General features: G+C 36.6%; 1 protein-coding gene across 1 annotated transcript; it reads left to right on the top strand.

The window, feature by feature from the left end:
• The first annotated feature begins 1,622 nt into the window (after positions 1 to 1,622).
• LOC139732940 (cytochrome P450 3A6-like) lies at positions 1,623 to 14,285 on the top strand. The gene is made up of 13 exons (XM_071643776.1): positions 1,623 to 1,836; positions 2,993 to 3,086; positions 3,766 to 3,818; positions 4,333 to 4,429; positions 5,225 to 5,341; positions 5,749 to 5,837; positions 6,107 to 6,255; positions 6,874 to 7,007; positions 7,818 to 7,976; positions 9,284 to 9,504; positions 10,568 to 10,705; positions 11,555 to 11,717; positions 12,457 to 14,285. The coding sequence occupies exons 1-13, from the start codon at positions 1,787 to 1,789 to the stop codon at positions 12,532 to 12,534; spliced, it is 1,542 nt and encodes a 513-aa protein (XP_071499877.1). The 5' UTR covers positions 1,623 to 1,786; the 3' UTR covers positions 12,535 to 14,285.
• Positions 14,286 to 14,980: the final 695 nt, after the last annotated feature.

Genomic DNA, 14,980 nt, shown 5'->3' with positions numbered 1-14,980 from the left:
AAAACGGGGCCCAGGACCTCATCAGGCCACCAAATTTCACAAAAAAAAAAAAAAAAAAGGTTACCTTTTGACAAATCGACATAGCGTTTCAGTAAATGCACAGCATGGCATTATTTGCCAAATTTGAAGTCACAATGACGACCATTAGGACATCAGAGAGGAATGCAAACATGCTCTGAAGCTCAAGAACTGTTGTTTAATTGCTTCTACAGATAAATGGTTACTTTAAAGCTTTCAGATCAATATTCATTGCCATGACTGAATGATCTGACGTAATTTTGAACGGCACGAGATAATGATGATAATGACAGGACAGTGATGATGATGAGGATGATGTTAGTAGTAGTAGTAGTAGTAGTAGTAATAATAATAATAATAACAATAATAATAATGATAAAATAGTGATAACAATAATGATGAAAATAATTAACAACGCTTAGTGGAGCATAACGTCGTGTAAATATTGACCCTATGCTTTCAAGAAAAGGAAAGACTTGTAGAATATATAAAAGCAGCATTACCAAGTTTCATGTTTGAGATATTGACCGTATAATAATTATATGCCAATATTATGACTCAATTTCTTTGGGGAACAGGGACATCGTTTGTTTTAATGGGCTTCTAATTTTTATTGATTTTAAGAAACAATAAATGTACAAATTCATCATTAACAAAATCATTTCCTGGTGCCTCTATTAGACAAAGTTTTAATCTAATATCATATGATTTTCAATATGATTAAAATCAATATATATATATATATATATATATATATATATATATATATGTATAAGAGTTTGTTCGCAAAAACCGATGAGTCCATTTTTGAAGATTTTGAAGTACGGTCTCTGTCATAAAGTACAAAATAATACCTTTTAAATGATATATTGGTCACTACATATAAAGGTAAATTTTTTAAGTTATGGTCAAAAGAAGCAAAAATTTTCTTATTATTCTCTTTATTTTTCTTGACCTTTAATCGCAAATATCTCCATTTGGCAAATATGGACTTATCGGGTTTTGCGAACAAACTCTTCAAGATACTGTATAAATATGTAAATGTATCAATTTATAGCTTTTATGTCTATCCATTCGTTTAATCCATCTAGATTAAAGCTACATGAATTAATTTTTGATCTATCGACAGCAAACAATATCAACTGTCTAAGTTCTCTTGTTTACAATTTTATGCATTAATTGGACGTATATCAAATGCTCTTCAAGCGCTAGTCGTATATGTAGGAGCAAACTATGCATCGGTTATGGTAAGGCGTATAAAGGACCACAAATCAAGAGGGAGCGAAGGAGGGGAGAGTACAATGAATGTTACACCTGTAGTCAAATTCGTCGTCTGGTTGAAGATAGTGTTCACTTATTCACTATTCACTCATGCGGAGTATAGCAGTAGCAGAAAAACAAAATCTATCAGTTCTCTGGTAGGCGGTCCAGAATATAAGCGGAGAGTCAAGACCTTGCCATTTATGGTAAATGATATTTCCGCTCCCCTGTTTGTTTTGTCAGCGATGATAGCGATCGCTGCGGTGGGCGTGGTTAACCGGTATTAATATTGATATCGAGTCCAGCCCAGGGTTGATATTGTGTTGTACCGTGACTGCGTACTAGACGAATTATATTGTACAATATTACCGTACAAACTACACGAAGCATTGTGTCCTCGGCACAAATGATTTTTCTCTCTGTTGAAGTCGTGTTCGAAGTCAGTGCCAAATAGCGGTACATTCACAACCAGTTTAGCAAAACAGACGGAGAGAGAACAAGCACCACCATGTATGCAACATTAGGCGTCATCGCTGCATGCATCATACTATACTTCTTGTGAGTATATACATAATGATATTAGATACAAGCTGGACACCATATACATTAGTCCGTATATTAATTTTGGCACTACAATAGTGGTACAATATTGTTTGCTATACAGCCATGTGAACACGCAATATCATGTCGATAGTCTGAAGACGAGCAGTGGCACTGTCATCTTGTATCATATCCGTGAATCTGGGTCATGATGATTTGAGCATGAAAGTGATGTATAGTAGAGGCCATTGGTCCCCTAAATGTATGCGTGCCGATTGTATTTAATATCGTGTGCCATACAACAGGGCCAAGGTTGAATTATGTAGGCCTATAATATACAACGCGATTGCAACACATTGTATAGTCTATATACGCATAGACTAGGCAGATCGTCAAAGGGTAGTCATTGGGTGTATGGATATCTTTCTCCGTTCAACGCGTTTTTGGTGCAACCAGCTATACGTATAGCTAAAATGCCTTTCACCCATGTATATTTTAAACAATTTTGTGAGCGTAGACTAATTCCAGTGAACGAATGGCATACTAGTATTTTATTGTTAGTCGCCGTGAACAATGAGTAACTACAGAAGTACCAAAGTTCAAACATGTCTCTAGTCTAGACATTTATCTTAATTATTACAGGTAGTCCTTATCTCATAGTATGTACAGTCATCTCATCATAGTTATAAGGCTTGCGCTGGAGTCAGATCAAGTATGTTCAAGAGCGATTTCTTGAACAAAAGGATAATAATTATTGATACTTTTAAAAAAAATCATTGTCAGATCTGTGTATACATGCAATGGGCATACATAGAGCGAGGTGCGACTTGAAATTAAAAATGTCTGGATTTAGAACTAACTACAATCAATAACGTGTCATTTCCTTAATTCATTACTTTTTTAAGAACATTATTTTTTGTTCCATAAAATGAGGTATTGTCCTACACTCTAAAAAAAAGTAGGTTCAATTTTGCACCTTCGCTGCGTAGTCACAGCTGGGAGTACCCTTTCTGGTTTGAAAGGTGCATAATTATACTCGTAAAGGTGCTCTCCGTGTGACACTGGTAAAGGTGCAACTATAGTTGACGGTATTTTTCTTAGAGTGTATTTCTGGAAGAACAGTCTTTGCTATCAACAGGAATTACCCATGTTTTCCCGGTCACTTCTCCGCCAGGTATGACAAATGGTGCAGGACGTACTTCTCGAGACAAGGCATCCCGGGCCCCCCGTCCATCCCGGTGTTCGGCAACTTCACCGAGTGGTTTGTGGTGAGCCTTATATACTCATATGAAAATATCTACATGAAGAGTGGGGAAAGAAAAGAGGTGGCGGATCTGGCTTGCATTTCATTAAAAAAACAAAAACAAAAACAAAAACAAAACAGACATGATATAACAACTCTTACTGCAATGGCAAAATGCTGTATATGTTTGGCTGTTGCTATACAAGGAGCTGCCATGAAAGTTAATCAAGAATTGCTATCTTAACATCTGTTATGAAATATAGCCCAGATTGAAAGGGGGGGGGGGGGGAGGCGATAGAAGAGGAGATCGAGAAAAGATGAATCATATAGGAGAATATGGTATGGAATATACCCACCTGTATCCAGAGTCTAATGCAACTGATGCATATCGTGTTTCTAGATGTTACGATTTTTTTTTCCAAAAAGATTATTACATACTGTTTTTTTTTATTCGTTTCGTTTATCACATTCTTAACAAAGAGTGACAATGTACAAACATCAAGCACGAGAAAATAACAGATAATTAAAAAATAAAAAAATGTATATTCTCAATACGTCGAAATATCGTAATGAATAAACAAACACCGTGAATTGAGGGAGAAATGAATAAACGTATACATGCTATTTACTGCGTAATTTTGAAAATGGAGGGGAAAATAAAAAGGAGAGCTTGTAATATGCTTTCCCTTTTCTTCTACCTACAGGTGTTCCATGATGTTTTTGCAGGGTATTTCAAGAAATATGGTAAAGTTGTCGGGTAAGTGATGTGATACGATGTGTTGATCAAAAAAGGAAAATTTCCGTATTATATATTTCTGAAAATGAAGCGAATTGCATGTGAAATTATTTAAGACAAGGATATCGTGATCCACGGATTCTTTGGGATTTAAACATTGGCGCGTTGTGTTTTCCCAAATCGAATAAGAAGATCAAGCCATTTGGTATGATAGTCACTATTTTATGTGACTGAATCTCAGCCCATAGTCACACAATGTATTGCAACTATTTGGCACTTGACGAATCATTTTTGTAAATATTTACAGAGATACTGACCTAAGGAAAACAACAAATCATTTATTGCTCTAACATATTCATAATTCATACCTTGCATGGAGATTGTTGGAGGAAGTGAAATTTCAAGAATTGATTTCATCAATTTGAATCAACTTGAGGAGAAAAGAGATTGAGGTCAAACTAGCTACAGAATTTTGCAGAGTATAACATATTTGACTTCCTTTTCGTGTTCCACTGGCTGTCTTGATCACTGGCAGGGTGTACAGTTTTCGGAAGCCTATTCTCCTTGTAGCCGATGTTGACATCGCCAGGAAGATCCTCGTAAAGGATTTCGACTGCTTTGTGAACAGAGAGGTGAGAATTTGGTCGGATGCCTTCATTTGTGACATTAGGTATTGTGGCCGTATCTACTTTGCTGTGCGAATAGTAGTTTTGATGGAACTTGGACATTAATTTATTTGTTTTGGTTATTTCGTTTTACGTGTATAGGAAGCAATATTCATAAGCAAGCAAGAACTGGTGCACACCAATTTTGTCGTACAACTTCCTTATACAAGTCATGCTGTCCGCGGCAAGGCCCTTCTCAAATTTCCCGCCTTGTCCAGATCTCGCCTGCATCATGTTCACATGACTGGTTTTTCAAACTGGATATCCGCTCTCCTTTCAACTTCTCTCTTACATTACTCTCGTTTCATCATTTTTATTTGTGTTTCGTTTAAGTAAACATGCACATCTCCTGACCTCCTCTCTTGTAGTAACCACCCCTCAATTTCATAGTTTCTGTCCAAAGTGTACGATTATTACGTTCGAAAGACACTACTGGAGAAACATTCAAGTTGTTCAAGTTCAAGTTCAAGTTGATTTTATTTCATTTCCAAGAAACAAATAATTAGGAATACAATGAAATGTTCGTATATACAGACGTCAAGAAATCAGTACAATAATGCGATGAACGTAATAAAATGTAATAGAGACACAGGTAAAATTATCAACAGAGATACAAATAAATGTTATGTCATTATGGTAAAGGCAGAAACAAAATTGCTGGAAATGGAGGGGACTGCTAAGCATCACTGTTTACTCTTAGTATCTAGTTCTCCATCTCTAATATTACTCTATAAGAATGTATGGTCTATCTCCTTCTACCAGCAAAACCGGCTGAATACGGGCATAATACGATCGAGCTTGGTGGCGGCTAGGGATGACAGGTGGCGAAGAACGAGGAATCTTCTCTCCCCAACGTTTGCTAACATCAAGCTGAAAAAGGTTGACGTTTAACTCTCTTGTACTATAATAGACATCCCACGTATAGTTCAGTTGGCCAGTGGTAATGACGGCGTTAACTAGGAAACGTTTCCAGTCGTACCCATATTCGCATTATGAGGCGTTAGAGAGCAAAACACATCACAAAATAATATGGGAAAATTATAAATGCACTACTTATGCATTCGCCAACTTTAAAGTTGGCGTCCCCGACCAATGATACCAGTTTCATTTAAGCCAAATATAAACTGATTATCCAGGTTTCCTGATAGAGAGTATTTCAGAATTTTCGTTGATGTAAACACGTCATTAAGAAGGCAGTCGTAACAAACTGTCACTTATCAAGCGTTGACGTATCGGACGCCTGTGATTAGTATTAATCCCTCGATCATGACATCCGTGTATCACAGATGGTCCCACTGATGCGGGACTGCGGCGAGGTACTGGTCAGCGTCTTCTCGGAACGGGAAGCTGCGGGAAAGCCCATAGAATGCAAAGAGTAAGTATTCATGAGACCATGGCTAGCTGAAGTTCGATGGGTTGTTAGATCCTCCTCCTCCTCTTGATCACCACCACCACTACCATCATCCTTTTTATTCCTTTTTGCATCCTCGTCCTCTTCCGTTCCTTTCTCTCTTTTTTTTTCTGAGATGCAAGTTAAAAGATCATAGCATATACTACATGTCTACGAGTATACCTTTTTAACCACTTTGGCCCCTTTAATACCTGTGTCTCTTTTATTGTCAAATCTAATGTGCTTTGTTCCAGTTTGTATGGCGGCTTTGCCATGGATGTCGTGGGGTCGTGTGCCTTCGGTATGAGAGTAAATTCACTAGTCAACAAGGATGATCCCTTCATCACCAATGCCAAGAAGGCCTTTTCGTTCAGCATCACCAACCCAATCCTTCTTTTATCCAGTGAGTAGGCTCCTACAACCATCGGCAGAATTTGTAATATAATCATATCATGTCATATGACATGATATGATATGAATTGATATTATATTATATTATATTATATTATATTATATTATATTATATTATATTATATTATATTATATTTTATTACATTATGCTACATTATGCTATATTATATATTTATCCAAAATGTGGCAATTCTTGAGAGACTATTGAAATATATTAAAAGACCAATTAAGACCCTTGAGCGCTCTGTGAGAGATCGTTGAAAGACTGCCGACAAAATATATTGTGCCATTTTCTTTTCTTTTTAAGACCATGGAGATCATGGAATTCACTGAAAGATCAATACGTAGGAATCATAGAAGACCGCAGAGATCACTGAAAGTTCACTGACAGATTATTGAGAAATTAATTTTTGCGGTCGTTCATTGATCTTTCACAGGCCTGCCCTTGAATGTGGAGTGATCGAGGATGCTACATATTTCAGCACGAACAAGACAAACCTTGCCTGTATGATTATGTTATTCCTAAAGCCAACTGTAAGATGTATTATCAAGAGTCAAATAGCTTCAAACCTCTTTTAGTGTCTCTCATTCTTTCTCTCAAAACTATCAGTGCTCTTCCCTTGGTTGACTCCCGTCATCAATTTCTTCTACAAGCATGGCGTCTTTCCGGAAGATGTGGAGAAGTTTTTCATGGGAGTTTTCGAGAAGACGATCGCGGAGAGAAACGCCGATGACACATCAGAGGTTTCGTCAAACTTATATCAATCCAAAATACATGTATTTCAAGGAGGAAATGTTTATGAACAATTATAAACTTGAATTGATCTGTTGATTAAGGGTGAATCAATTGAAAGGGCTTATCTCGAGGTCTGATCACAACGTGTTGAAATTAAAGTTCAATTAAGTTCAATTCAACCGATTTTAGATACAATGGGATAAATCAGTTCTTATAAGTAAGGAACTGTTCCCCTAAGGCACGAGGCAGCAATATCTTGCGCCCATCCTCTACGTTCTATAATACATCTTTAATGTCTATTTAACCTTCCAAACTAGATCTGATCTGAATCTGCTCCAACTTTGGATTCACTATTTGATTCGATATAGTTCCCATCTTTGTGAACAGGGCCCAGGTTTTACATTCAAGCTATGTGCGGATTTGTAGCTATGATAGAAAGAGACAACGTCTCTTCTGCAAGGTATTTTAGTTAGCATTACAAGACGTCTGTTAAACTTCGTGTCGAAGTGCTAATCTGTGGTTAGACAAACTGCTATATACATCAGAGCGTCGATCTCCCATGCGTTCATACGTTCTATGACACATACTGTTTAGTATAAATTTAGACTTCCTATAGATTGTGCAGGATTTTGATGTCACATCATCACCGCTAATCACTTGTAGCATGCCCTGCCACAAAAGCCATTCTGAGCAGGTACAGTGAAAGTTCCATTCGACAACACCCCCCTCCCCCACATCTTTCTTTTTTGTGTGTGTGTGTCAAGCGCATAAATGAAACTCCTTTGCAATAATAAGCTGGCCATTTCACTCCCACGCAGAATTCAGACTTCTTGCGACTGATGTTGAATGCCCACAAGGAGAAAGATGACGCCGGGCACGCTACGGAGGTCGAGGATGGTATCAGTGATCTAGCCCAGGAGACCGGCTGGAAACCAGCCCAGAAGACCGCTCTTGACATGAAGGAAATCTTGGGCAATGTGAGACTCCGTGCTGAAATCTATTCGTTATTTCAAGTTCATTCATCTGTGATGTCTGATATTCTAAATTTTCAAGGTAGCTCTTGTAGGCCTGTATATTGGCATCGAATTCATGAAGCGCTGTCATATGACTGTTGTAAGATATAAAGATAAAACAACAACAACAATAGCAGCAGCAACAACGACAACAACACACCATTGACCAGCACTATCAGTTTATCACCTGATCATAAATTTGCCTCTGTCATGTTCCCCATCTCAATCCTGTGATAATCCCTCACTATAATGCTTATTTGTATGCGACCCTCTTCTAAAATATAATGTATCTCCCTTTTTATTGATTACTTATTCTTTTCAAGTACACTGTGCATAATGTTATTGATTGTGTTGCGATGGAGAAAAAAGAAAATGAAACTGAAACACAGATGTTTCAACGATAAATGTGTTAAAATGCAAGGAGGAAAATAACCAAAATAAACTACCTTTGAAATTGGTTTAGGAACATAAATTATACTGTAAAGAGGGCTTGAGGTCTTGGTGTAAATCTACCAATTCAGCGGGCAATGTATAGCAAAAAAAAAAAAATTAAATACTCTGTCATTTCCTTTTTTGAACATATACAGATATCTACTTCCTCCTGCCGTCTATAATTATGTCTACCACGTCTACCGTTCTTCTCTCATTCTTGACTCATTCCTATTTGTTAATTGCCTTCTCTTCTTTTCTCTTCTTCTCTTGGGGATGTTTGTTTGAGAAGTAATGGGGCCCGGATGGTGCCCATCAAGCAATGCCTCGAAGACGTTTTAGTGCGTATAATTATAAAAACACTAGTATCTGTTCCTAATCCAACAAAAGCGTCAGTTGAGAATGATAAGGGCGTTAATGGTCTCGAAAAAACAAGAACAAGCAAATCACAAATGTTAGTGCGCACAACTACACACACACACACACACACACACACACACACATACGCACACCCTCATACACGCACATTCTTTTTTTCAATGGTACTTAGTCTTTGCTTTCAAATAATGCAAAGGCAATGTTCTAAACTGATCAACGCTGTACAAAGTAACATATATTTGCAAAATGTGGACAAACATTTTTGATATAGGTAACAAAAGTTATAATACCATTGCTATTGTATTACAATATATTATTATGTACTTCTTTTTTCACGAACATAGAAATTAAAACTTGATACATGCAATACATGTAATACTTACACATGTATAAACACAGACACAAACATTCACACAAACGGTAGTCACCGATAGTATTGCATAATTATCATTTTCCTTGTTCAGTCTGTAGGCTTTTTTCTTGCTGGTTTTGAGACAACCAGCACGGCTCTTGGGTTCCTTTCCTACCTCCTGGCTACGAACGAATCAGTCCAGGACCGACTGATCGCCGAGGTGGCTCGCATGGCTCCAACTCTGGATGACGTCACCTTTGAAGTCATCACCAAGATGGAATACCTCAACATGGTTGTCATGGAAACGCTTCGCTTTTATCCGCCAGGAGAAATGTAAACACTGATGATAAGTGGTATTGAATCGATCTTAGTGTAGTTATGATACAATATATATATTATATATATATATATATATATATATATATATACTTAGTATGAGAAGATAAGGCATTCATGTCACTAGCTACGTCAGTGAATGCCCCCTAATCTTCTCGCACTATTGTATATATACATGTATATATTATATATATATATATATATATATATATATGCTGAAAGAAAATAGACTGAGGCGGACGTTGCTCTCGATCTTGAGTCTCCCTTTTATTTGTCAAGCTTTCGGCCAGTCATCAGGCATTCCTCAGGATCTACCAACAGAATAGTTATTATATGAATAACCTGATGTGTCATAATGCAATTTCATATATTACCAATCTTCTAAATCATTTCCTTTATATACACAAATCCATCATTCAATTCAATACAAATATCCAATCTAACCTCATCTCATCATCAAAATAACATCATATATCCAGAAAAATATATAAATAATTCTAACATTATTATATTAGATCCTGAGGAAGGCCTGGTGACTGGCCGAAAGCTTGACAAATAAATGGGAGACTCAAGATCGAGAGCAACGTCCGCCTCAGTCTAATTTCTTTCAGTATATGCAACCAACAATGAGGCACCGCGCACGTTTGGGACCCAGGGAACTATCTCTCGCACTATACATATATATATATATATATATATATATATATATATATATATAATATATTGACAGCAAATGTATATTATATATATATATATACATGTAATACAATATAATACAGCTTAGAAGTTGAGTTCATGCTATTGCTTACACGCTAATCTTATCCCCAACATGGCTCAAGAATTGTTGTTAAAGATAGAACAACAGATGAGTATCAAAACCTCTTTCCGAAAAATTTCATTCAGCGAATCAAAATGGCATTCCAGTGCGGGCTATATAAGTGAGCTATCCATCCATTGTCTGATGATAATCATGACTGTCTTTCACACAAGCATGTTGTAAATTGAATTAGCTGTTTGAATTATCGCTTTGATGTTGATTTCCTTCCTTTCATCGCGCAAGCGTGGAGAGGGAGTGTAACAAGGATGTGACGTACAACGGGATGACAATCAAGAAAGGACAGTACATCTTCATCCCTACCTGGAACATCAACCACGACCCCGATTTGTGGCCAAACCCAGACACCTTTGACCCCGAGAGGTAATGAAAATTATATCTTGTGATAGCACATACAAAACATACTCACTTATATACCCTTCCAGACACATAGACACACGCACAGATTATACACGACATGAGATTACTTTTGCACAACGTCCTGACAAGCCCTAGAGAGAAAAAAAAAATCCTTTAAAAACGCATGATTCAAAGCTTGTTGACTCCACGAAGTTAGCATGTCACATTAATTTTGTTGCCAGCACCTGTCAATGCCAATGCTCGTACTTCGCGCCACGAATTCCATAAAATAGTTCAATGATTTTTACATCCGTAATTTCCTTGTCACGAACTGAAGCTAATTGTTAATAATTCTTTAACTTGACTAAAGGTCTCGTTCCGAGAATCATTTATCAATTACCTTACTCAAAATACTATTTTGTTATACAATGTACTTTTGTTTTCACCATTCGAGTCCCATAAAAGTCGCTATGTTTGTCCGTCTAAATTTCAACGGACGTGATTACCACTGTCTCTATTCACGTCAATATAGGAGAATGCCAGCAGACAATAATCAAATACTTTGATAATCTAACTGAATTACGACATTACGACAAGGCAATGTAGTAACTTCCGAAGCGAACAATCAATATCAGACATATTTTGTCATTACTGTCCATGTCCCTAACTTCCCCCATCCCCCCCCCCCAAAAAAAAAACCAAACCCAACAGCAACAACAACAAGAACAAGAACAACAACAACAACAACAATGCAAAAAAAAAAAAAGAGATAACGTCAAAGACCAGCGAGGCAAGAGATAGTATTGAGATACACAAACTATGCAACTCTGTTTGTAAAAAATTGTTGTGTTTGTGTTTGTGTTTTACATTAAGGTTCAGCAAGGAGAGGCGGGCTAACAATCACCCATCGGGATGGGTTCCCTTCGGGCTCGGTCCCCGCAGCTGTATCGGTGTCAGATTTGCCATTCTCGAGATAAAGGTGGCAGTGGTGTGTATCTTGCAGAAATACCGCTTCGAACCAGGCCCGGAGACTGAGGTATTTTTTGATTGGTTATATTGTAGCGCTTCTATCAACCTTACATACATTACATTAGAAATTACTTCTCTTTTCCTACATCGCATATGATGTGATAAGACCAGTTCAATTTACATCTGCATCTATCTATCTATCAATCTATCTAACTATTTGTCTGATTGTACAATTACATTTTGATACATTGACTACAATAGTCTACAAACGTGCTTATTGGACTTCTGTAAAAATGTTTGTTATATCAAACATCTACTATAACTTATGTATACGTATAATGTTAGAATTAAAAAAAAAATGCTGATGTAACGATAGTTATAGTGCCTCCAATCGTACAAACAGTGAATGGTCACGAGTCCCGTGGTCATACGGGAGACTTCATACAAGATGAAAATGATATCCGCATGCTCTATTCAATGGGACGAAGCCGAATCGAGTAGACGTCTGATCTCAAATCACTAAATGCAAAATCTTGTTCCGTTGCATGAATAAAGACCATTCACCTTTTATTTTGTATTTCGCCTCGTGCAATAATGAGCCTATTCATGCCATCATACGAAAATGTTATGTTTAGGATATAGGCCCCTATCTAAATCTTATACGCTTTTTAGCGAAACGTGTGATGGCACTTTTCAATGGACGACATGACAACATGAGCATTCGACTAATCTAGTAGCGAGATTCGTTTTTTTTTTTCTTTAAAGGTGTTAGATATAAAATATCTACATTTCTGTTTCTATTTCAGATTCCTCCAAAACTTGGCAATCTTGGTTTCCTGACTCCACCGAACGGAATAAACCTCCGCGTTAGACCCATTCATTAGTAAAAATCAAAAGACAACGTAAAGGATGTAATAGGGAAGTCTTATAGGATCACCTGAAATAACTATTACGAAACAGTATAATGTTAGAGACTTGCAACCAGTTTATATGATTTCTGTTCCCGCATTATAGTTAAGTTATTTAGATCAGTAGTTGTCGTGTTACTTAAATCAGTATATCAGTAAATGGAATATGGAAAAAGTATAATTAGCATATCGATTCTCCACATGCACACTTTCAAAACTGTATGATGCCTGTTGGATAATGCTAAGTTGCGTAAGAAATATTGTCAGTTGATGCATGTTTCGATATGACGCCTATGTCTTATGATGCTAGTTTGTTGTTGTTGTTGCTGTTATAATTATTATTGTTGTTTAACCACACTCATGTCAGCAGTAAAAGAGTGAATAGACGTGTTAAACGCTGTCAGTGCAAAAACAAACATAAAATTGGAAATAACAACAACAAAAAACATAAAGGGTAGCTTATTATGTCTGATAGGTTTTGTGACTTTAAGACTTTAATGCGCATGTCAGAGGTACTAATATTATTACGAAAGATAAAGAGAATAAGAGTTTAGATGAGAGAGAGCTGTAGAAGAAAGATATTTGGGTATATATACATGTATTAAACACTAGTTTATGTCACTGTCTTAGGGGCCTTGTATTTCATGCAATTTTAGAAGCGTATAGGGGCCTACTGAAAAACAACCAAAGATGTATAAACCAAGAGAGGATGTTGTGCATAATCAGTTTTGTATAATGACTTTGCCTTTTGTACAGTGTAAAACTGAAAAAAAAAAAAATGTTTCATAGTTTTGCCTTAATTGTCTTTCACACACGCATTTATAGTATCAACGTTTTTACTCGAGCATTCCTATCAGTAGTGGTAATCTAGGAATGGATATTTTGTTTATGACTATATGCCAAAGTGTGTCGTGTCTGAATTCCACAGGAGACAATGTTTCACATGATCATCAGTCCGTTTCTATTAAAAAGAGGATGCCCTTTAATTACACTAATTTGTTCATGCATGTTAGTGTATCATAATATATGAGCTGTTTTTGTTGGTTTTTTTTTTTTGGGGGGGGGGATAGGGACGTTCTTTCTTATTTTCCCATCGTTTTACGTTGATCATGAACAAACTGCGGTCTCCTTTTAGTCAACTTAAAAAAAAAATAAGCGTAATGAACAAAACTACTTTCCCCCATGGGTTACCCACACAATCATTGACACGTAATGTCATAAAAACTTCTCTTGTTCCCGTCAAAAAAAAAAAGTACTAATTTAATGAAATATTTGTCGTGAATGTTAGGGAAATACGCTCAAGTATTCGTTATAAGATATGTTGGATTCAATGCACAGTTGCTCACTCTATTACATCTTTATGTAATCCTACTTGCTCACTGCCAGTTGGGAAATGTAACGGGACAATCTTTTGAATGTCCCTTCATGGATTAAGATAAAGCGTTTCTATTAAGACGTACTTTCCATGCTTATCCTTTCAGCGCCTATGACCAAGTCTATCCTGCTGGTATCATGCACGGCAATATGATTTAGGGGAGTTGTTCGTTTACTAGGTTTGCATGTTACAATAGAATGATTCCAATTCATGTGAAGTCACAATGCTTTTCGAGGTAATGAAAAAAGCGATGAATATTTTGCATTTGTATATTTTGTATTCTCAATAGGGTGACATCATGTAGGAGCATGATGACGAAGTTCATGCAATGTTACAATAATAAATTGATGTACAAAGCCATGACAGTTTTGTATTCGTGTGTCAAACAGACTTATGATAAAAGTATATGAGCTGTAACAGCTAGTATGATTGTATGTAAGGTGTCACGTATTCTGTGAAGAGTGCACCCTTGTCCCTTTATTATTAAAATAAACTTTTTGGGGAGCAAAACGAGTGTTTGCCCCCACCCCCCAACACAGTACCCCCCCCCCCCCGTAACAAAATAAATCCATTATTTAAAGACCAAAATGAACATTAAAGGCACTTTTCTTGTCTAAAACTTGTCAATTTCATAACTGAAAATGCAAAATTTTTGCCCCTAATGGGGCGAAAATTATAATACACTATTATTTACTTATGAGAAAATTTAGTGCACAGATGATAGCCTCGCGTCCTCCAGTGTGCCCCCTGAAACATACCTTAATTAAACCTTTCATTTTCCTTTTCTTCTATGCTTTCTAGCAATATAAGAATAATTTCATTGCTCAAACAATGCGATCACGTTTAAGCTTTTAATAAATACATTTCAGACGAATGGCAAAATGAAAGTGGCTCGCTCGCTCTGCCCGTATTTATAGTACAATGAATGATTTTCATAAGTTACAATCATAGTCCTTTGCAGTGATTTTTTTTTCTTTGTTAATTCCCTAGAAATGCGATTTTAAATGCTCTATAAACGCGATACTCTGTGTTTTTTTTTTAATACAA

The sequence above is a fragment of the Diadema antillarum genome, unplaced genomic scaffold (genome assembly GCF_040938485.1).
Source record: "Diadema antillarum isolate AM-2024a unplaced genomic scaffold, OU_Dant_1.0 seq00000456_RagTag, whole genome shotgun sequence".
Classification (NCBI taxonomy): domain Eukaryota; kingdom Metazoa; phylum Echinodermata; class Echinoidea; order Diadematoida; family Diadematidae; genus Diadema; species Diadema antillarum.
This window is presented reverse-complemented; position numbering and strand designations above follow the sequence as displayed.

What these genes read in the sequence shown, in the direction of transcription:
- LOC139732940 (XM_071643776.1), top strand. Translation starts at nt 1,787, where the DNA reads ATGTATGCAACATTAGGCGTCATCGCTGCATGCATCATACTATACTTC. An exon ending in AAATATGGTAAAGTTGTCGG is followed by an intron (nt 3,819 to 4,332) that starts GTAAGTGATGTG and finishes GATCACTGGCAG; the next exon opens with GGTGTACAGTTTTCGGAAGC. An exon ending in ACGCCGATGACACATCAGAG is followed by an intron (nt 7,008 to 7,817) that starts GTTTCGTCAAAC and finishes ACTCCCACGCAG; the next exon opens with AATTCAGACTTCTTGCGACT.